The sequence below is a fragment of the Eptesicus fuscus genome, chromosome 7, assembly GCF_027574615.1.
Source record: "Eptesicus fuscus isolate TK198812 chromosome 7, DD_ASM_mEF_20220401, whole genome shotgun sequence".
Lineage (NCBI taxonomy): Eukaryota > Metazoa > Chordata > Mammalia > Chiroptera > Vespertilionidae > Eptesicus > Eptesicus fuscus.
Window position 1 is genome coordinate 74,684,353 of NC_072479.1, and position 24,216 is coordinate 74,708,568.

The 24,216-nt window shown below is 38.9% G+C and overlaps 1 protein-coding gene across 1 annotated transcript in view; it reads right to left on the reverse strand.

Moving 5' to 3' along the window:
- Nucleotides 1–24,216, reverse strand: part of IRAG2 (inositol 1,4,5-triphosphate receptor associated 2) — an 83,100-nt gene that overhangs the window by 31,587 nt on the left and 27,297 nt on the right. Inside the window, 7 exon segments of the mRNA XM_054718617.1 lie at nucleotides 1,871–1,952; nucleotides 2,762–2,912; nucleotides 4,557–4,653; nucleotides 6,217–6,297; nucleotides 7,384–7,445; nucleotides 15,961–16,123; nucleotides 16,571–16,658. Of these exon segments, the coding sequence (XP_054574592.1) occupies nucleotides 1,871–1,952; nucleotides 2,762–2,912; nucleotides 4,557–4,653; nucleotides 6,217–6,297; nucleotides 7,384–7,445; nucleotides 15,961–16,123; nucleotides 16,571–16,658 (724 nt within the window).

Consider the following 24,216-nt stretch of genomic DNA (forward strand, 5'->3'; position numbering starts at 1 on the left):
CCTATATGCTTCCAAGTTCAACTTCCTTTATTAAAACTGTACAACAACTGTTAATAGAAAAATAGATTCATTTCCTTTTTCTTTTTCTTAGCTACTCAATAGGATGGGTACTAAGGAACACAAAAGTGTCAGACACATACACTTAAAAAGAATGAGAACAACTTGCATAACCCAGTAGTAAAAAGAAAAATAACCCCTTTTTTACAATGAACAAAAGATATGGGTAGACATATTTCTAAAGAAGACATGCAAATGGTCAACAAGTACATAAAAAGATGATCAACAGCATTTGTCATTAGAGAAATGCATATCAAAACCACAATGAGGTACCACTTTACACCCATTAAGCTAGCTATAATCAGAAAAGATAGACAAGTATTGACAAGGATGTGAAGAAAATGAGAATCATCATACACTGCTGCTGGGAATGTAAAATGATGTAGCCACTTTGGAAATCTGTTTTGCAATTCCTCAAAATGTTAAACATAGAGTTATCATATGATGCAGCAATTCCACTCCTAGATATATACCCCAAAAGAACTGAGAGCATATGTTTGCACAAAAATGTATACATTAATGTTCACAGTAGCATTATTCACAATAGCCAAAAAGTAGAAACAACCCAAATGCCCACCAACTGGTTAATAGGAAAATAAAAGTGGTATATCCATACAGTGAAATATTATTCAGTTAAAGAAAAAGAATAAAATACTTATAAGATAGATGAACCTTGAAACATTATGCTAAGTGAAAGAAGCCAGGCACAACAGGTCACATTGTGTGCTTTCATTTATATAAGACTAGAGGCCTGGTGCACAAAATTCATGCACTCGGGGTGGGGGGTCCCTCAGCCCAGCTTGTGCCCTCTCGCAGTCTGGGAGCCCTTGGGGGATGTCCAACTGATGGCTTAGGCCGTTGCCTAAAGATTAGAGTTTTGGGGAAAGGGAGTAATAGGCATAGACTGCTAATAGGTATAAAGTTTCTTTTTGAGGTGAACAAATGTGTTTAAATTGATCACAGTGATGGTTGCACAACTCTGTGAATATATTGAAATGTATTTAACTGAATAATTTAAATTGATGAATTGTTTAGTATATGAAAGAATGTGGACTTTCAGACCCTAAAATAGAACTGTCTGCTCCATTTGATTGAGAAGCTCATGGAGCTCAGACTGTAGACAAAGGAAGGAGCTCAAGATACAGTTTCATGACCTGGGGAGCTTGCCCAAGTGACCTCAGCCCTTTAGTGTTCTTCTCTTCTTGGGTGGAGAAGTACCGTTAGCACGTCACTGCAACAAGTATGATATTCTCTGGGTATTGCTCTACTGTATGATTTTTTACAAAGTACCAGCACTTCAAAGATCTAGCCTTGAGCTCATTTCTTAAAGAGTAGGTCAATGGGACCTGAGACTTCTTATTAGTCATTAGTGAATTTAAGTCCTAAACCAGCCTGCCTCTCAAACAAAAAATTTAGCATGCTTCGTTAAAATTTTTTGATTATATATTCTTGAGTTTCTACTACAGAGGCATAGAAAAACCCCAAATAACTGAATTTTAATTTCCTGCCCTCAAAGATTGACATTTCTTATGCATTTGAGTTTTGTGGTGTAAGACTCATACTTGCTATAAGAGTATCCTTAATACAGTTGACCCTTGAACAACTCAGGGGTTAGGGGAGCCATCTACCTGCACAGATGAAAATACATAACTTAAGTCATCAGTATTTACAAAAATACAAAACAACAAAACAAAACAAAATAAAAAACACCCAAAAAAACAAAAGAAAGAAAGAAAAAGGAAAGATTAGCGTAGAAAAGGACCAGGATATGGGAGTCCTAAAAGTGAAGTTAAAAATATAGTCCAACACTCACTTCCATACTTAGGTCATCATTCATCCTGATGCAATTAGAAAGATCTGTTCCCGGGTAGGGGCCAATTGCAGGGCCTGGGAACCTGGCAATAGAGAAGTTTATTACTATAGGTGAGAAAATTGCACATACCAAACTACCATAGTTCCCCCTAACTCCCCTTCGCTCCCCCCCGCCACGTCCCGCCCCAGTTTTACCAAATTCCTAATTAAGTTCTATGGATTTATGGATTTCATAAGGTATAATGAAAGAGAGCTCCAACTGTCATTAGAGAGAAGTTACAAACTATAGAGAATCTAGCCAAAGATGAAAATGAAGAATTTGCAATTCAAAGTCTTGCTTCCTCACCCTCAACTCAGGAGAGAAATTTCATTGGGGTGGATAGTGCCCATAAACTCCACTGCTGTTCCTGAGCTCTTCCTAGGGAAGGTCAGTCTGTTCACTGAGAAAGGTAAGCGAGTGCAGACGAGCTTCAGAGGAGGGTGTGTGTGAGAGAACAGGGATGGGTTCCCAAAGGCTTGAGAACCCTGAGTGCGAAGGAATAAATGTGTGATCAACACCTAGCTAAGCGAACTTGGCAGTGCATAGTATATTTCTGAACACTGAGAAACGTTTTAGGTAGCCTAATTTTTTGTCTCTTACCTTTCCAAGCGGATATTATGAAATTCAAAAGAACAAGAAAACTGCACTTCAAGAAAACTACAGAGCCATTTTTGTTTTAAAACTGTCAATGTTCAGAAAGTTAGAGAATTTTATACAAGAAAAGTTCCACAATAAAAATGTTATGATCTCAGGATATGAAAACCTAAATGATTAAAAGGTTAGGCAACAGGAACAGGCCGCCCAAGAAGAGGAGGGTAGGTATATTTGGTATATTCTGCTCTTTTAACTTACTTGTGTGTTCTTCTAGTCACATCCAAAGCACCATCCTCTATTTTTCCATGTTTGGGCCTTTCACCTGAAGCATGGATTTGGTAAGCTATACATGAGAAAGGTGTCAGTGACGGTCTTGGAATCAGTGTAAGACTATCCAGATGCAAGGCATCTGTAGAAAAACAGAAAAGAATAAAAACAAATTTACTTTTGGTTTAAACTAATATGTATATTTTCTTTCTCTCTTTTGAGATGGGGACCATTTCTGAAAAAGCAGAAATCAATTCAATTCTATTAACACTTGAACATAACCCTCCCCTCCCTTGATGTCTCATTATATAGGGTAGAAATGCCAAGTGTTTGTTTGTTTGTTTTTTAAAACAGGGGGAAAAGAGGTGGTGTGGGTTCAGAAAACCCTTGTCTACTAAGCAACTAGGGGGGTCAAGGATCTGCAGCCAGAGGGCAAAATCCAGCCAGCTGTCTGTTTTTGTAAATAAAGTTTTATTGAAACATGGTCACACCCAATCATTCAGTCTTGTCCATGGCTGCTTGTGTGTACAACAGCAAAGTTGAGTAGTTGCTGCAGAAACCATATGGCCTGTGAAACCTAAAATATTTACTATGCGGCCCTTTACAGAAATAGTGTACTATCCCTAAAGAGAAAAGACATTGTGGTTGGAACCTGTCAGAGTAACAGACAGTTTTTGTTTTTGTTTGTCTTAATGACTATAGGAAATAGGAAAAAAATTTAGGCTTTGGGGTCAACCACAAAGTTTTAGTTCAACTACTGGCTCTGTCACATACCAGTTGTGTGATCTTGGCTATATAACTAAACCACACTGAGCTTCAGTTTACTTACATATAAAGTGACACATGAGCTTAGGCTAATTAGTAACTCAATGTTTCTTATCTTTAAAATGGGAATTAAATTAGCATCTACCTCTTAGGGATGTGGTGAGAATGAAATCAGTTAATAAATATGTGAAGAGCAGAGAACTGTGCTGTCGCAGTTGTTGTGTTGCTGTTATCACTGGGTTAATGTCAGTAAAATCACCTCTAACACTAATCATTGTCTGACACCAAATGGCCATTCCATTGGCAGTGGCAGTAGTTTTCCTTTCTGTACTTGAGATGATCTACAAATCACTTCCTTTTCATTCCTTCTTAAGTTTATTTTGATAATCACCCTATTTTTGTCATTTCTAAACCAGCCATTAACTTTTGCTTTAAACACATCCAGGTTGTGATGAAAGATGTCACTACTTTGAGCATTTCCTAAGATAAAGCTTTTTTTCTTTAGCCTAGCATTGAGTAGTAGTCCACAGTTTAACCCACAACCTGCTCCACACTTAGATTCTACTGTGTCCCAATCCAACTCCTCTTTGTCCAAAATGACTTGTCCAGACTTGACTTTTCTTCAAGCACTTAGGAATTTGCATTCTTTGGGCTTGCATTCTTCCTCATTCATTGTCCCCAGTTGAAATAGTTTTTCCACGAGTTTTACTTTTCCAAATGCAACCCATCTTTCAAGGCCTGGTTCAACTCTCTTTTCTTCTAGGGAGCCTTCTCTGAGCCCAGGTCTTATCTCACCAATAATCTGTGAGCTATTTTAGGACTTATTATCTATTATACATAATATGGTGCCTTGCATAGAGTAGGTGCTGAAACATAAGTTGATTGACTAAATTCAGGGATAAATATCCAAATATTCAGCAACTCTTCCTATACAAATAGAATTGTGATTACTTTCCTTTTGAAAATAACCCTACCCCAGCTCTGTCTGATAAGGTCTGGGAGAGGGGCTACCCAGGCTTACCCAGCAGGGGTGTGTACCAGCATGTATGTTTGAAGGTCAGGGGAGTCTTATGTAATCTTGCTTCTTGACCACTATATTGTTTATGGCAACACTGCTTCTGAAAAGAAAGTCAAGTAATATTAGCTATCTAAAGTGGTGTAACGTAACACTTTATAATCTACTCTCTTCATCTCCAAAGGTAGAAAGAATATAACTGGTCTCAAATAACCCTGCAAGAGAGGTCGGGAAGCAAATTAATGATGCCAAGTAACAAAGCTTTCATGACTTTGATCAAAGAGTATACTCTATGCATAAAGTATAATTCTTATTAAAAACCACAGTTCCATAACTGAACAGAATGATAACATAATCAATTCCCTTGTCCTTTGAGACAGCTTTGATGGACCTGGGGATTATTATGCTAAATGAAATAAGTGAGTCAGAGAAAGACAAATATCACATGATCTCACTCATATGAACAAAAAGGTCCAGAGACATGGAAGCATGCAACAGACTGACAGATCTCAGAGGGAAGGATGGGGGAAAGAGATTAACCAAAAAATTTATATGCATAGCCCAGGGACACAGAGAGTAGTGCAGTGAAGGCCTCAGGTGGGTGGGAGCCAGGCGGAGGGGGGCAAAGCAGGGGAAAATGGGGGACATCTATAATACCCTCAACAATAGAAATAAAATTTTCAAAATCACAGGTAAATAACTTTTAACAGAATAGTTAATATAATCTACTAGAGGCCCAGTGCATGATTGAATCATGCACGTGTAGGGTCCCCTACACGCTTTCGCTTTTGATCACGGGGAGCTGGGTGCCTGTCCGCTGGTGCACCAGGCCTTTCAGAGGCCTCATGGCGAAGGCTTCTGAAAGGCGTGGTGCCTGAGCAGACAGGCACCCAGCTCCCAGGCTCCCACACTTTTGATCGCTGGTGCACCAGGCCTTTCACAACCCTCCAGCGTGGCGGAGGCTTCTGAAAGGCCTGGTGCCTGATTAGACAGGCATCCAGCTCCCACGCTTTTGCTTTCGATCGCGGGGGAGCTGGGTGCCTGTCTGCTGGTGCACCAGGCCTTTCAGAAGCCTCCGGCACGGCGAAGGCTTCTGAAAGGCCTGGTGCCTGAGCAGACAGGCACCCAGCTCCCCCGCTTTTGATGGTCCGTGGTGGGACGTGAGCTCGCTGCCCCAGAGGCCCCTTCTGTGCCGCAGCACAGCCATGGCACAGACGCTGAGCTCAAGCCGCCGCTGGCAACTCGCGAGCTCAGCGTCCCGCGGGCCCAATCGGCCACTCCGGCCACCCCGAGTCCCGCCCCCCCGCGCCTCCTGGCCAATCGCAGGCATAGCGAAGGTACGGTCAATTTGCATATTTGTCTATTATTAGGTAGGATTCCCAATAAATGACACTTTCATATAAACAAAGGCTTCAAGGAAAGAGGTATGGGTGAGGGGCAAGCTTAGTTATATAATTCTTCACAATACTACAATAAAAATATTTAAACATCACCTTTTTTAGGGTCTACCAGGATTGTGTTCATGAACATGATCAAGAAAATAAATAGGTTTCCATCTGCAGTATAGAGTTCTAGGTATATTAACATATACTGGACTTAATTTTCTATTTTGGCATAGAGTTGATTCACAATGACATTTGCATCGTTTCAAGAAGCTTAAACTTACCAGTTGTTCTTGAAGACGTTGTTGAATTGTATCTGTGCAGGACAAAGGATCATAATGAGGAAATTCCTCATCTAAACAGCTCTGTAAAGGGAAAATTGTGGAGTATTGTCAAAGACAGAATGGTGAAAGAGTCAAAGATACAGAACATATTAGACTTAAGAAAGAGAATGCTACCTGAGGAGGGTGGAAATGACCAGTTCTTTATTGTGTGTTTTACTTTAAGGGAACAAGTTTGTAATTGTTAACCTCTCATTGCCAATTTCCGCATTACTAAAGAAATAAAGGCCAAAGGTCAGGAACAGGAAACTGATTGGTCATTGAAATCTTTAGGCAGAGGCCAAAGAAGCTTGTTGGGAGACATAACTCTGAATAGTAAAAATGGTGCCTATGAAAATTATATAGCAATAGAATCATGGCCTTAGTCCAAGAGGTAGCTACATATCTATCATAGTTACGTTATAATAGAAAACTTTACTGGTGTTCTTAAAATGATTAAAGCATATTTAGATATGGAGGTTATTCCAGTTCAACTTATTGCAGGGGGCTTTTTAGGAACTCTGCCTAGCTTAATCTCCCACATGAATAAATCTTTTTTCCTGCTTAACCAGATGTGCCTACATTATGGCCTGGAAACAGATACATGTGAATATCACCCTTCTCTCCTCCCTCCTCCAGTTCCTTATGTTCTTCATTTAGGAACAAAAAGAAGAAATTCACCAAGTGTCATAAGGAAAAGAAATACATTAAACTCCCCCATGGATATCTTGAGATATCTAGACAAGGAATTGAAAGCTTAATTCAAACAGGAGAAAAAAGAGGCAGTAACCATCAAAGCCCATTCAAGTGTGTCATAAAGGAGGTGCCTGAGACTGAAAACTGGCCTTTTCTAACAATAAGTTCTGAAATGCCTCCTCTTTGAAAGATGTAATGTCTCCAACAAGCCATTCATTAATGTGAGCTCTTCCCTCTTGTTTTGCTAACCATTTTCAGTGCATAAGACAACAAAGTCCACCATTTTCTTCTAAGTTGGTTACTTAACTTTATGATTAAAATTACTATTCATTATAAATTAGCTTTGGAACCTTACACAGTTTGCACATCATTCCCACACTAAACACATATTGCAGAGGTTTGTTTTGTTTCTTTTCTTTCTTTTTATTTTTTTACCTGAAACAGGAAGCCATGGGGTTGTCCTTGGATTAACTTCTTTCTTAGTGACTTGATTGTTGCTGTAAAGAGAATTCATAACCAGCTTGATATTTCAATTCATTTTCCCTTCATTCATTTCATAAACATTTAACAGCTTTAAACTGGGGGCCGGAGGAAAGGCAAGAGAAAACTAGGACTTTTGAGAGTGGCATTCCCAACTGGCGACTTGTGAAAACAAAGCAACAGGAGAAGAAAGCAGGTGGGAGCCGAAAAACCATTACCACCCTCAGGTATTTAAACTTGACCTTGATAGATGCAAGTGAATTGTCTTCTAGATGTGAGTCTTAGATTATTCAATCTTAAAATGGGAATACACCTTAGAGGTCATTCAGTCCACCCTACCAATATGGAAATCCTCTCCAATAAGCCTGAGCTTGAGCTATAAGGATGGGAGCCCTAGAAGTAAGGCCTAGAATCCCAGAGTCCTACAAGCAGGTCTGAGATCATGCGAGCACTGATGCCCAGAGGATTTAATTGATAACTGGTTATTCATGGAACTGAGATCAGACTCGGTTCGGTGCTGAATTCACTGTACTCTTTTGTGAAATTAAAAATATGTGTCTGCTTAACTAAAATCTGCTTCCCAATAACTTCCAAATTCTCATCTCTAGAATAATGGAAATGGGAAAAATACTGTTTAACTCTTTGAACTACATATAACATACTACTTATATGTTACTCCACACTCTTTGGAGATATAGCCGAGACCAGAAAATAGGCCCAAAGTTTTTGAACAACCAAAATAGATGTTGATATCCATGCCTTTTCTTCATGTGGGAATGCCTCACACTTCCACTCAGAAAGTGGGCTCTGAATTTATACATAATTCTCACAAGCTGACTGTGTTCTCAGCCCACAGATGATTAAAAACAAAAAATAAATGAGGGTAGGAAGCTCTGCTAGATGGAGGCCTATTAATAGCTGCCACTATTTTTTTTTTTAAATCACTAACAGCCAAGAAAATTAACAGCAGCTACTCTGGTGTCCAAAGCACATCTTAAATTAAATAAAAAATGTTTGATATTGCAATAGCCTGAAGATATTCTGAGCCATGAAAACAATGCTAATATATATAAAAATACATAATCTAATTTAAAATTTTTTTCAGAAAAAGGCTTAAAAATCTTTAATTATGTGGAAATTTACCCACATAAAAGTCTATTTTGTAAGAGTATTTTTAAAAAATAACTAATTTCTCAACTAAGCTTGAGATAGTGTAACTAGCCCCACTAAGGAGAAAGTATATATTTTTAAAACTACCTCTGTATATAAAAGGCTAAGTGTCCTTCCTTCTGACTAGTAGCTATGACGAGCACTGACCACCAGGGTGCAAATGCTCATTGCAGGAGCTACCATGACACACACTGGCCATTTAAAAATAAATTGCACCATGGACCTGGCACCGACAAACCAACACTCAGCTTTTCCCAAGTGGGACACAGGCCCTGTCACCACCCTGGAGCGACACCCCACCAAATCACAGCCAATGCTGCCAAGACCCCATGGCACAAAATGCAGCCCACAGACCAGCCCAGCCCAGCCCAGCCCAGCCCAGAACAATCACTGTGAGTGCTGGGTAATGACATCATGTAGCAATGCCTGGCTTCCTCTCCCTAGTGATTAGCCTCCTGGAATTTCTTCAGCCAAGGAACCCAACTTGCTTTATAGCCAGGTGCAAACATTTTATAGTTCAACCAAATGTTTGTGAAGTGTTTTCCCATGCCTTATCTCATTTGATTCTCACAGAAGTCCTGGAGTAAGCAGATAGGAGACTCAGTAGAATCCTATTTTCTTTTCATTAGCAAGACAAGGGAGATTTAGAAAGTTTAGAAACTTGACCTGACTGAAAAGAAGAAATGGTGGACATTGAAAATGACTTCAGGTTTTCTCACTGTACAGAATATAGTCAAACACTGCTACAGTTAAATATTTTACCCTTTTTTTCTACCTGCATGATCTTCAATAGTAATCTACTTCATGTTGATATTTATTGCTTTGTTGCTGACAATTACATAAAAGAGAAGTTGGGGTGCTTCGCTGGGCTGGAAAAAGTTTAGCTAAATCAGAAAGCAGATCTAATTAAGCAAGTTTATTCTCTCTAAATAAAAGGCTAAGTTGACTCACACATGCGTGACATATATAAAGCTCTCACTGGCACCAATCGCACGCATGTGTTTTGATCTGTCATTGTCAATCATCAATTTGGTTGACACTTCTATTATAGAGAAAGGGCGAATAGCGGTATTAAAATATTTCTTCTAATTAATTTCCTTCCAATGTACATGAATCCATGCACCGGGACATTAGTTTCTAACATATTTGAGTCATTTAAACTTTTTAAAAATTCTTAATACTTAGAACTCTAATAAATATTCAATTTTTAAAAATTCTCTGTGTCAACTATATTAAGAAATAAGGTCCCATCCTCCTCTTGACCTACATCTAAGCAACAGCAACCAAAGCTTTCAAAAGTGGCTGGGAACATTATGTTTCTGAAGGTTGTATATCTCCAAAACACTGTCTTTGAATTTCCAAATTAAGCTTGTGTTTCAGAAGAAATAACAAGTTAGTGTAAGACTTAATCTAAATTGCCCATCTGCTTGCCTACGAGGCAATCTTGGGTTTTAGAAACAGTCCATCTCCAAACATTCAAATTGTAAACCTTATTTCAACAGATGCTTTGTGCAATGTGTAGCAAGTATTTCCATATGTTTCACAAGGCAAAACAAGCTGGCTTATGACCCTAATTTGCATTCACCTTTGCGTTCTCCTTCATGTTTCTGGAGCTGGACCTGCCATGTCTCTAGGACATTTAGGCTTCACATGGAAGCAAGAAAAAAATGGGCACTGCATCCCCTGCTGTTGCCATCTGTGCTGTAGGCTGGGACCAGGTGTCTTGGATACATTGCCTTTGGAAGAAGCTGAGATAAAACAGTTTTCTAAATGACTGTGCAATGAGGCTTTCAGGCAAAGGCCCGCAATTAATTGACTGTTTAAAATCAAAACCATAATATTAGAGCTGAAATAATTTTAGCTATCAATTATGGTTGACTGTTAGGGAGTAAGGACTTTTATAGCAATATATGTTACCTCATGTTCAATAAAATTGTGCATTAAAAATATCAGGGTTCATTGAAAACTACAATGATTTACAAGACATATATCTGTCAAAGGACTTATATATGTTATGTAAAAAAAATCCTGCAGCTGCAACACAATAACAAAAGGACAAATGTACTAATTTGAAAATGGGAAATGCCCAGCTGGTGTTGCTCAGTGGTTTAGTGTCCATCCATGCACCAAAGAGGTCACCCGTTCTATTCCCAGTCAGGGCACATGCCCAGGTTGTGGGCTCGATCCCCAGTAGGGGACATGCAGGAGGCAGCCAATCGGTGATTTTCTATCTTCCTATCCCTCTCCTTTCTTCTCTAATTCAATAAAAATCTGTATTTTTTTAAATGGGCAAAAGACTTAGATGCTTCATAAAGAAGATACAGCCAACCAGCATAACAAATGAAAATCACAATGAGACACTCAGAAGAGTGGCGAAAATGTCAGTCTTTTGACTGACACCACCAAATGCCGGAGCTGTGGAGCACCTCGAACTCCCACACATTGCTGGTGGGAGTGTGAAATGCTGCAAATGCTACAGATGACTGCTTGGCAGTTTTTTGAAAAGTTAAGAGTTAACTACACTATGACCTAGTGTATTTATCCTAGGCTAAATAAAAACATATGTCCAGCCCTAGCTTGTTTGGCTCAGTGGATAGAGCATCAGCCTGCAGACTGAAGGGTCCCAGGTTTGATTCTGGTCAAGGGCACAGACCCAGATTGCGGGCTCGATTCCCAGGAGGGGGGCATGCAGGAGGCAGCCGATCAATGATTCTCTCTCATCAATGTTTCTATCTCTCTCCCTCTCCCTTCCTCTCTGAAATCAATAAAAATATATTTTTAAAAACACATATGTCCACACAAAGACCCATTCATGAATATTCATAGCATCTTTCTCTATAACAACCCAAAACTGTATGTAATTTGGATGTCCAAGAGGAAAAAAAATAACCAAATTATGGAATGTTCATACAGAGACATACAACTAAGCCATCAAAAGGGCATGCCACTGATAAATACAACACGGATAAATACTATGCTGAGGGAAAGTAGGCAGGCACATGCAGAGTACATACTGTATAACTCAATTCCGGAATAGGCTGAACTAACCCGTCAGTGACAGAGATCAGGTCAGTGGTTGCTCCTTGTGGTGGTGAAGGCGGGGAAGGGGGAGTGACTGGCCAGCGCACAGGAGAGCTTTCTGGGGTTATAGAAATTCTGTGTTTCCATGTGCATTTGTCAGACTGGTTGCACAGTAAAGTTAAGATCTGAACTTTTTATGGTATGCTCATTATTCATCCATAAAAAATAATTTTAACACTAGAACAAGAGCAAAAATAGCAGGGTTGATGAGTTCGAGATAGGTAGAAACCAGAGCACTAACAAACACAGTCATTGAGTTATTAGTACCTAGGAAGGTAACTGGGGTCACTCAGACATGCACGGGAAAACGGCCAAAGGCTGCCTCACAGGATACCAGATACTGTTGACCCTTGAAATGGCCCGGTGCTGGCGGGTGCTAATAAAATGCTGATGGCAGTGGGACTCTGAGGCAGGGCGGCCGCAAAGTGAATGCAGGGGGTGGTACAGTTGGCCACAAGCCAGAGCCCCGCATGGCAGGGGCAGCGCTTCTCTGGGGAGCGAGGCCCAGAAGCAGACACTTGTTTTGAATTTTCTTAAAAGACGGCAGAAAGGGCTCCCGCTGCCTGTCAGCAGCCAAGGAAGGTTATAGTTCTAGTCCCTCCAACCAGATCTTATTCCCAGGGAAATCGTGAGTAAAACAATCTAACTTCCATAGTAAACTAACATGCCACTACCCAGCTGCCAATCATGAATGAGGCAATTAATGTGACAGGAATATGCCCTGCAGAACAGACTGCACCAAGTATGACCAAGCACTAGTTACTGTTTCGCATTTGTTATGTGACTTATAAATGAGCGACTGCTGCATGTTCTGGAAGAGGATACTGAGGCTCCGAGAGGTAAAGTGATTTGCCCAACTCTCTCCAGTTTCTCTGTTGCAGGAATCAGAATATAGGTTTAACTTCAAATCGCATGCTCTTAATCATTAAGCTATGCTGCCTCCTAGGTTACTTCATCCATACCAGCACCCTTCATGGGGGAAAATCTAGGCCCCCATCCCATTCGAGGTGTTGAGAGAGCTATATCTGACTTTGGTTTTCTCCTTGGCTCACATTTCAACACCTATCCTAAAGCCGTGGTCGGCAAACTGCGGCTCGCAAGCCACATGCGGCTCTTGGCCCCTTGAGTGTGGCTCTTCCACAAAATACCATGGCCTGGGCGAGTCTATTTTGAAGAAGTGGTGTTAGGAGAAGTTTAAAAAAAAATTTGGCTCTCAAAAGAAATTTCAATCGTTGTACTGTTGATATTTGGCTCTGTTGACTAATGAGTTTGCCGACCACTGTACTAAAGTGTCTCCATCACCTTGAATGCCCCATTTCCTGTCTCATTTCCCTCTTGTGTACTGACTGCTGAGGTCATGGGGCTCTCACCTTGCATCCATCCGCAAAGTTGTAAGGCTGTTGTCTGTCCCATATCTCATGACCTCCATGCTAAGAATAGCAAGCTAGAAGAGTTTCCAGTGAGATTATCTAGAATGAAAGCCTTCTCTAAACTATACAGTTCATACATAGACACTGTTCAAAAAGGGAGTTATAATAAACAGAACCTTCTCAAGCTCTCTCCCCAATGACATGTTCCTGGTTTCTAAAGGTAATTCCCTCGTTGTCTATTAAATGAGTGACTCAGTGATAATTTCATGTCAGATAGGAAAGAAAAAAAGGGATGAATAGTAGAGGAGTTATGGTTTAGATTAGATCAAGTAGTGTATGTTTCATGTTAGATTCACCCCAGTATGTTGAGTGCACACCCTAGATCTAAGATGTTTTTATTCCCTTTTTAAAGTAAACATCAATTTACTCATCCAGTATTGCCTTTGTAACAAGATACTTAGGTACGCACAAAGGTAAAAAGCAGAAGAAAACCTATAAGTAACCATTCAAGAAATTTAGCAGTTCTAATGGCACAGTTCATGGAGGCAAGCATGTATGCTGGTTATGTCGCAAATCAGTCCAGTCCTGGTGGCAAATTGAAAAGCTGAACAATATTATTCATTAAGCACCAAGTTCAGAATTTCTAGTCAAATGGCATAAACAGCTTCCTAGTTCCAGTCTGTGACCACTGTCATTGACCTGAGCAGATGAACAAAACAACTGCATTCCCACACCATTTGCTAGTGAGCCCTTCTTAGATGGAACAGCAAGTAGTTGCTTTAAATACTTAAGGACTTTATTAAGCCAACCAGAAAGTTTCAGAAGAACCAATGGATTTCAATATTTTTATTTTCTGACCCCAGAATTCAAATGTTGACTCAGAACTCAAACAGCATGTGGTGGCAGTGGTCATGGCAGAAGGTACGAGGATGTTTGTGTGATCGCCGTCTTACCTCAATGACATTTGTTCAGCCTGTCTGGAAAGTCTGCTCTACAGAACTTGTCAAAAATATCTGCTACCTAAGTTTCCCTATTATTGCAAAAGTTGATTTTTAAGCGAATTATTAGGAAGACCTTCAAAAGCAAATGGTTGTAAGAGTATAATCTTGACACGTTTGCCTTCTTTATGTAGCAAAAAATACAGTTAAGTAGAGGAGTTCTTAAAGCCAAGCAGGTTGTGAGCACCTAGGGACAGAAAGGAGGCATCTACTCTACTTGATCCACCCCAAAGAAAATGCATGCATTCAACCCAGGGCAGCTGGGTTGAATAGTTTAATAATTTTAATAATATTTGGACCAATTATCTCCTGAGGATAAACTAGGAAGACAGTAGCAAGTTCATAGTATCAGAAATGTATATTTTAAAAAATATATTTTATTGATTTTTTACAGAGAGGAAGAGAGAGGGATAGAGAGTCAGAAACATCGATGATAGAGAAACATCGATCAGCTGCCTCTTGCACAACCCCCACTGGGGATGTGCCCTGCAACCAAGGTACATGCCCTTGACCGGAATCGAACCCGGGACCCTTCAGTCCGCAGGCCGACACTCTATCCACTGAGCCAAACCGGTTTCAGCAGGAATGTATATTTTGAGATAAGTTACAAAAGTTGACTTCTAAGAAGAAATCATGGGGGTTTGGGAGGAGTGATAAATTCTTAGTTTTATAAAATATGGGGTGGGGGTGTATAGTATCGATTTAATCAAAAGATAAATATAACTGGACCAAAAGACTAGTCCTTTTAGCATAGTGTCCAAAGCAAACACATCATAAACCAAATTTGGTTATTATTCATGCCTTCAACATGAACACTTCTAATCCTAAAGGGACCTTCTTTGAGGCCCTCTGGGCAATATTAAAATAACACACAGATGGTGTCATTCAAAGCAAGCCTTACATAGTGTGACAGAGTGAAATAACGTAATCCAATACTTAGAGTTATTAAAAGCTAGCAAGTTCTCCAAGTTTAAAAATAATAATAATATGTTGCATAACCACTGCTACTTTAGAACTAGCCAGTTCCTTTAAACTCTTATCTCAGATAACAATAGAAAGGGTACAAGAAATCCAAAATAAACACATCTGAGACGTTCCATCTCTAGCTTGCCTTAAGCTTATAGTTTGTTGTTTATTATCCAAACCAATAGCTTCCTATAAAAAGAACATTTATACTTAGAACAAGAAGCTGGCTGAACAAAAGCAATTGTCTGACACATTGTCAAATAAATAAGCTTTATATGTTTATGGTGGTTTTTTTTCACATTTTTAGAATAAAATAAACTTATAAATAATCTGACATCTGTAATTTGACAGTTGTCTTCTTACCTAAATCCTTAGTAAACACTTACCCACTTTTAGGTAATATAGAAAAACGAAAAAATATTCTAACTTGTAAAGCAAAAATATATATGTAAAGAATACATTTTAAAAGAATGTTCACACATATTTAATATTTTGACACACATTAAATTCATAACTACTTTGTCCAAACCTAAAATGACCGCTTAAAAGGAAACAGAGAGGAAGGGTCTTTTCTACCATAAGATGGGTCCAAACTAGCTAATGAAATCAGGGCAGAATCCATAAACAATTTGCAGGTTCAAATATCCCAGGCGAGCAAGATTTTTTTCCCTTGTTTACTTTTACAGATATTGAGAAGTTTTATTTAATTTTTAAAGCATTAACAGTCCCGGACAAATTTAGCAACCGAAAGGAAAGCCAGTGGTTAAAGCAATCTACCTAGCTACCAGGCAAATGCCTCTGAACGCCCACAGTACGCCTTCTGGAACCATTTCACTGTCATACATGTCTCATTAATGCAGCAGCTGTAATCTCTAAAAATGGCTGCAGTCCCTTCACCCCACCTCAGAGGGGACGAAATGGGGCCATCACAAATATTTGCTACTCACTTTTCGGTTTCCTTGTCTTCTGCTCCAGGGCCTGGCAAGTGTTCACTAACTCGGTATGTACAGTCTGGAGACTCAGTTGTTCTGAAATTGCTTCCTCCGATTGATGCAGCAAAGACTTCGTCTTTTCCCTGGCAGAGTGGGCTGTGCCCTCTCGGTCCTCAACCTGGAGGCGTACAGTTAATACTGGAATTTTTCACAGTGTGTCCCGGAAAGAAAGCAATTGAGTGCACACTCTTATGCACAGGAAACTGCAAATGTGCTTTTGTTCTCAGGGAAGTGATAAGCCTCCACTGAACTTCTGCAATTCTGGGTTTGCATGGGCTTCGTGTGCCCGAGCTCTATCCACAGCCCTAACAGTCCTGCGATGTCAAGTTGCCTCTTTCTGCAGAGTTGCCTCCTTTCGCAGCAGACTGTTGACACCGCCTCTTTTACAACGCCCCCTTTACTTCCTCCGCACACTGCTAGTCTCCAGGGACTGAACTTCACAGTTCCTCTTTGGTTTTTTTTTTTTTTTTTTTCTGTTGTTGTTCCTTCTCCATTTTTATCTCATGGTTTTAAAGACATCTGAGGAGGCTTCCTCTAAATATAATATAGTCAAAGGCCACCCTACCTGCTCCTCTGCATCCTCTAGCCGTTGACTGGCTGCCCGGTTGACAGCATCTTCTTGCAGTTGTTTGATGGCTTCTAGTTGTTTCTGCCTGGAGTTTAAAAAAAAAAAAAAAGTCCAAACCACAAGCTGTCAGTGACATTTCAACTAAGAGTCACCCCTGGGAAGTTGTGACAAATTCAGACTTCATACATTTCCTCAGAGATCAGAGGCAAAAGTGAAAGTGTTTTCATTCATACAAGTGCTTCTCCAATATGGCATTTTAATTAAAGCCATCGTACTGATCACTTAGCTTGATGCCCTCGCTTGACAGATCAGGACATGTAGTTTCCTATTTTACATTAGAATATTCAGTTCCCCACAAGCTGCATTCATAGCACTTTGCATCGGTGGCCAACTGCTTAGAGGATGGAGCTATAAGGAGGTCACAGTGGCAGGTGCAATATTGACACAGCACAGCTAGCTTTTGCAGGAAAAAAAAAAAAGAATGAGTGAGGGAGGAAAAAGAGAAGAAATGGAAACTTCATATCATGACCTTAGCCTTTCTCCTTAAAAGTTGCCAATCATGGTAGAAATGTGTGCCATGAGGACAGGAAGGGCGCTCCCAAGCACAGGCAAAAGCCCGCTGTTCGGATTTCCCCTGCAGTCTTCTCTTTCTGAAGACCTCCCCCTCCCTTTCTTCCTCACCCCGACCTCTTAGTGTTATGTTACCTCTCTTTCGGATCTGACCTTAATTCTCAAAATAAGTCAAAATGCATCTACTCGCTGTTAGCAGAGGAGATTATTTGAAGTATGCTATGTATCAACATATCAATGACTATCTGGAAACAACTTGACCTGAATAAGGATCTTAGCTCAAAGGGATGACAAACTTTGGGAGTTTCAAAGCAGGGAGGGAAACATTGTCAAGTTTAGGCCTTTTGTGTGCCTCTTCAAATGTTAACACACAGTCAGAATCCCATTGAGCGTTGTCATAAATCCTGCCCTGATCACAAAAAGGACCACACAAGGATGGGTAAGAATGCTTTACCATTATAGTAAACCAGCAAACAAAACCCTAAACAAAATTGAAACCATCTGAACACATATTCTACTAAGATTGTACAATAGCTTATAGCCAGAGTTTCTTTTCTTAAATCGTGGTGAGAACATTTAACATGGGATTTACCACCCTAACACAGTTTTAAATATGTAACACAGAGTTAACTATATGCACAATGTTATACAGCATATCTCTACAACTTTCTCATCCTATGTAACTAAAACTATACCCGTTGAAGAATTGCATCTCCCCATTTCTTCCTCCCCTAACCCCTGGAAACCACCATTCTACTCTCTGCTTCTATTGGTTTGATAATTTTTAACACCTCATTTAAGTGTAATCATGCAGTTTGTCCTTGTGTAACTGATTTATTTCACTTAGCATAATGTCCTCAAGATTCATCCATGTTGTCGCATGTGGCAAAATTGCCTTCTTTTTTAAGGCTGAATATTATTTCTATACCGCATTACTTTATTCATTCATCCACTGATGAACATTTAGGCTGTTTTCACATCTTATTCTGAATAATGCTGCAATGAACATGAGTGTGCAAGTAACTCTTTGAGATTCTGCTTTGGATTTTTTTTTTTTTTTTTGGATACCCAGAAGTGTGATTGCTAGATCATATGGTAGTTCTATTTAAAATTTTTTGAGGAACCTCTATACTGTTTTCCATAGCAGTTGCACCATTTTATATTCCCATGAACAGTATACAGAGTTTCCATTTCTCTACACCCTTGTCAACACTTGGTATCTTTTGGGTGTTGTTATTTTTTAATGATAGTCTTCCTAACAGGTGTGATTGATTCATCATTGTAAATGACTCATTACGGTTTTTATTTGCATCTCCCTAATGATCGGAGATTTTGAGCATTTTTTTCATATACCTGTTGGCTGTATATCTTTTTTTTTTTTTTTTGAGAAATGACTATTTAAGTATTCTGCTCATTTTTTTCCAACTACACTTTTTTTTATTCCCAGGCCTCATTTTATTATTTATTTATTTATTTATTTAAAATATATTTTATTGATTTTTTTACAGAGAGGAAGAGAGAGGGATAGAGAGTTAGAAACATTGATGAGAAACATCGATCAGCTGCCTCTTGCACACCCCCTACTGGGAATGTGCCCGCAACCAATGTACATGCCCTTGACCGGAATCGAACCTGGGACCCTTGAGTCCGCAGGCCGACGCTCTATTCACTGAGCCAAACCGATTTTGGCCCAGCCCTCGTTTTAGCAATGATCAGCTTGTTCTCCATATCTATGGTTCTGTTTGTATAATATTTATTAGTTTTGTTTTTATAGATTCCACTTATAAGTAAAATCATATATTTTTCTTTGACTTATTTAACTTAGCATAATACCCTCTAGGTCCATCCACATTGTCAATAATGGCAAGGATATTCATATATAAAATACTATTCCTATGAAAATTCATATATATAATTGAAATATATATATATATATATATATATATATATATATATATCACCTCTTCTTTATCCATTCATCTACTGATAGACATCCATGTTGCTTCCATATCTTAGCTAATACTAGTAATGCTGCAATGAACATAGGGGTAAATATATCTTTTTGAATTAGTGTTTGTTTTGTGTGTGTGTTTGTGTGTTGTGTGTGTGTGTGTGTGTTGTTTTTAATAAATACCCAGAAGTGGAATTGCTGGATCATAAGGCAGCGCCCCTTTTAATTTTTTGAGGAATCTCCATAGTATCTTCCATAGTGGCAACACTAATTTACAATCCCACTAACAGTGCACAAGGATTCCCTTTTCTCTACATCCTCTCCAGCACTTGTTATTTGTTGATTTATTGATGATTGCCAATCTGACAGATATGAGGTGACATCTCATTGTGATTTTAATTTGCATTTCTCAAATGATTAGTGATGTTGAGCACCTTTTCATATGTCTATTGGCCATGTATACGACCTCTTTGGAGAAATGTCTATTCAGGTCCTCTGCCAGTTTTCAAACTGGGTTAGTTGGTGTTTTTGTTTGTTTATTATTGAACTGTAGAAGTTCCTCATGTATTTTGAATATTAACCCCTTATTAGATATATGGTTTGGAATATTTCCTCTCATTGCACAGGTTACCATTTCACTCTGTGAATTCCTTTGCTGTGCAGAAGCTTTTTAGTATGATATAGATCCACTTGTCTATTTTTTCTGTTGTTGCCTGTGCTTTTAGTGTCCTATCCAAGAAATCATTGCCAAGACCAATATCATGAAGCTTTCCCTCCAAGATTTTCTTCTAGGAGTTTTACACTTTTAGGCTTTAAGTCTTGACTCCATTTTGAGTTGATTTTTGTAGATGATATATAATAAGGGTTCAACTTCATTCTTTAACATGTGGATATCCAATTTTTCCAACACCATTTGTTGAAAAGACTATTGTTTCCCATTGTGCATCTTTGGCACACTAGTCAGAGATCAGTTGACCATATAAGCATGGGTTGCTTCATACTCTTCTCTTGGTCTCTACGTCTGTCTTTAGACCAGTACCATACTGTTTTGATTACTATAGTTTTATGATATAGTTTGAAACCAGGAAGTGTGATACCTTCAGATTTGTTTTTTCTCAAAATTGTTTTGACTATTTCAGGTGCTTTGTGGTTCCATATGAACAATAGGATTGTTTTTCTCTATTGCTGTAAAAAATGCCATTAGGATTTTGATAGGGATTACATTAAATATGTAGGTTGCTTTGGGTAGTATGAACATTTTAACACACTATTAAGTCTTCCAATCCATGAACATAGAATGTATTTCCATTTATTTATGTCTTCTTTGATTTCTTTCAGCAATGTTTTGTAGTTTTCAGTATACAAGCCTTTACCTCATTTGTTAAGTTTATTCCTAAGTATTTCATTTGTTTGGATGCTATACTAAGTAGGATTGTTTTTTCAGGTTTCTTTTCAGCTATTGAATTAATAGTTTATAGAAATGCAACTGATTTTTGTGTGTTCATTTTGTATGATATAAAATTGTTGAATTTGTTTATTAGTTTTAACAAGTTTATTGTGGAGTCTTTTGGGTTTTCTATATGTAAAACCATGTTATCTGCAAACAGCGATGACTTTACTTATTTTTTTCCAATGTGGGTGCCTTTGTCTTGTCTGATTGCTCTAACTAGGGCTTCCAGTACCATGTTGCATGGAAGAGGTAAGAGTGGGCATGCCTGCCTTATTTCTGAAGCTTTCAGTCTTTCACCATTGAGTATGATATTAGCTTTTCATAGATAGCCTTCATGATCTTGAGGTAGTTTCCTTCTATTTCTAGTTTTTTGAATACGTAGTTTTATTATCAAAGTGTTGAATCTTATTAAATGTGGGGTTTTTTAATATCAATTTAGGTGCTATTGTGATATTTATTCTTCATTCTTTTAATGTGCTGCACATTAATTTCTTTGTGTATGTTGGGTCATTATTGCATTGAAGGGATAAATCTCACTTGATCGTGGTATATAACAATCTTTTTAATGTGCTGTTGAAATTGGCTTGCCAGTATTTTGTTGAGGATTTTTACATGTATATTCATCAGGGATATTGGCCTGTAGTGGGGTGTGTGTGTGTGTGTGTGTGTGTGTGTGTGTGTGTGTGTGTGTGTAGTGTTTTTGGTGTCAGGATAATGCTCTCCTCATAAAATAAATCGGTAAGTTGTCCCTCCTCTTCAATTTTTTGAAAGAGCTTCAAAGGTTTGCATTAATCTTTAAATGTTTGGCAGACTCACCAGTGAAGACATCTGGTCCTGGGCTTTTCTTTGTTGGGAGGTTTCTGAATATTGTTTCAGCCTCTTTACTAGTTATTGCTCTGTTCAGATATTCTGTTTCTTCTTGATTCAGTCTTGGTTAAGTTGCATGTTTCTAGGAACTTATTTATTTCTTCAGGGTTATCCAATTTGTTGGTGTATAATTGTTCATAGTAGTCTTTTATGATAGTTTCCCCTACTGTGGCATCAGTTGTAATGTCTCCTCTTCCATTTCATATTTTACTTATTTGAGTATTGTCTTTTTCAAAGTCAAGCTAAAGATTTGTTAATTTTGTTTATCTTTTTTTTTAAAAAACCAACTCTTAATTTCATTGATTTTTAAAGATTGTTTTTCTATTTTACTTCTGCTCTAATTTTTATTATTTCCTTCCTTGTGCTAAATTTAAACTTTGTTTTTTCTTCTTTTTCTAGTTCCTTGAGAAATAATCTAAGCTCTTAAGAGTCCATTATCTTCTGAATGAAAGCAAAATGACTGTAAGGACCAATAGAAATCCATACTTAATAATATTAAATTAAATTTTTAATGACTTGTATGTCTTTGCATATTTAAGACAATATATTTTATGTACTTTATAAATCATAACAATCTTAGAAATAGCTTTTAAAAATGAGATAGAACCATCTATTAAAAATATTTAACAGCCAGTCATTATGGCTCAGTGGTTGAGCATCAACCTATGAACCAATAAGTCACTGGTTCTATTCTGGTCAGGCACATGCATGGGTTGCAGGCTTGGTCCCCAATAGGGGTTGTGCAGGAGGCAGCCAACCAATGATTCTCTCTCATCATTGATGTTTCTATCCCTCTTCCTTCCTCTCTCCCTAAAAATCAATAAAAACACTTTTTTTAAAATTTAACAGCTGTTGAACCACTGATGACTTTTCTTTTATTGAGATTTTTATTATCACAGTAAGAGGTAAATAATTAGCTTTGAGTGTGTATTTTTAAATTCAGCAGCTCTCCTTGCTAACATGTCAATGCTAAATCTTGATTACTACTCCTGCCAAGTCTGAGTCTCCCACAGACTTTGGCATCCAAATAGATTTTAGTTTCAGACCACAACCCTCTAAGTCAAGGATGTCTCTTCTCTTTCTTACAGTTCCACAACTAATTCACTAGCATGTCAGATATGATCCATCCTCAAAATATAGTTTGAATTCAACCATTTCTTACCACTTTTACAGTGATCACCCTGGCTTATGTCACATCTCTCACCTGTACTATTTAAAATAGTTCTTAACTCAATGTTTTTGTCTTGCTTTTTCACCATGACCCTGTAAATAGTTTATATTTCAAGCACTTACACACACACACACACACACACACACACACAGCTGAAACAAAAATGTTAAGAAATATTACTTATTCTTACTATATGTAATACACTCTGATATTTCATATATATATATATATATATATTTTAAATGGGTCATAATCCAGTAAGTTGATTTCAGAATCTCTAACTGGCAATCTATTATTGAAAAAAACTCCTCACTAGTCCACTGCTTTAAATCTTGCCCTCTATAGACAATTTTCTACCCAGCAGCCAGAATAATCTTTCAAAACACAAGTTACATTACTTCTCTGCTTATAACCCTACTAGAGGCCCGATGCACGAAATTCGTGCAAGGGTAGGCCCCTCTTCCCCCAGATGCCAGCACTGGCTTCCCTCTGGCTACCAGCACCCAGGCTTCCCTCCGGCTGCCGGCCCTGCCCCCCGCCCACACCTGCCTTGGCCTGGCACTGCCCTCGTCTGCCACCACTCCTTCTCCCCCCTCGATTGATCGCCCCACTGGCTCCCTTTGTGGGGCGATCGTGGGTCAATGGCGGGGTCCCCCAACCAATCACATTGCACCCGCCTTGGCTGGCCTGGTGCCAGTGAGTGTCAGTGTGGTCATCCAGATGGTTGTTCTGGTGTTCAGCCGTTCGGTTGATTTGCATATTACGCTTTTATTATTATAGATGATGGCTTCCTATCCACTCAGAAAACAATCCCCACTCCTAAACATGAACTGAAAGGCTGTGGACCTTACCCCTGACTATCTCTCTGGCCTCATCTCCTACCACTGCTCAGAACTCACTCCACCCCAGTCATGCTGGCCTCTCACTGATGCTCAAACATACAATCTCATTACAACCACAGTTAGTTCCTCTGCCTCAGACACTGCTGAGATCATTACATAGCTCACTCTCTCATTTCATTCAGCTATCCACTCAATTGATCACTCCTCAGACAGGGCTTTCCTGGCCACTTTTCTAAAATTAGGTTCTCCTGCCCCTGCCATTCTTGGTCTTTATATCCTGCTTTCATTTACTTCATATCAACCTGGCATTACAGTATATAATTATGTGTTTATTTGTTCATCATCTGTGTCCTTCAATAGATGTTAGTTTCATGGAGGCAGAGATTTCTGTCTCCTTTCCTATAATTCCCTAGTACCTATGTGGGAGGGACAGGGCAATGGAGTCAGGCAAAGAGCTGACACTTCGATGTTGTCCAATGATGACATGCTTTTCAAACCAAACCTTTTGAGACCCCCTTTTTTTTTCACTGACTCACCTTGACTCTTGGGCATGTGCTCTGACTAGGAATCAAACCATGACCTCCCAGTTCACAGGTTGACACTCAACCACTGAGCCACATTAGTCGGGCTTGACCCTCAATTCTTTCCATTCCTCGGCTCTGGAGCCTAGTTATCTTGTGTCAGAATGGAAGCCTTCTCTTCCTAAGTTTATAGCCCCTGGATGTTACCTTTAAAAAATATTTCCTACCTCATCTAAAGAAAATTTTCTTATTCTCACAAATTTCTTCACCC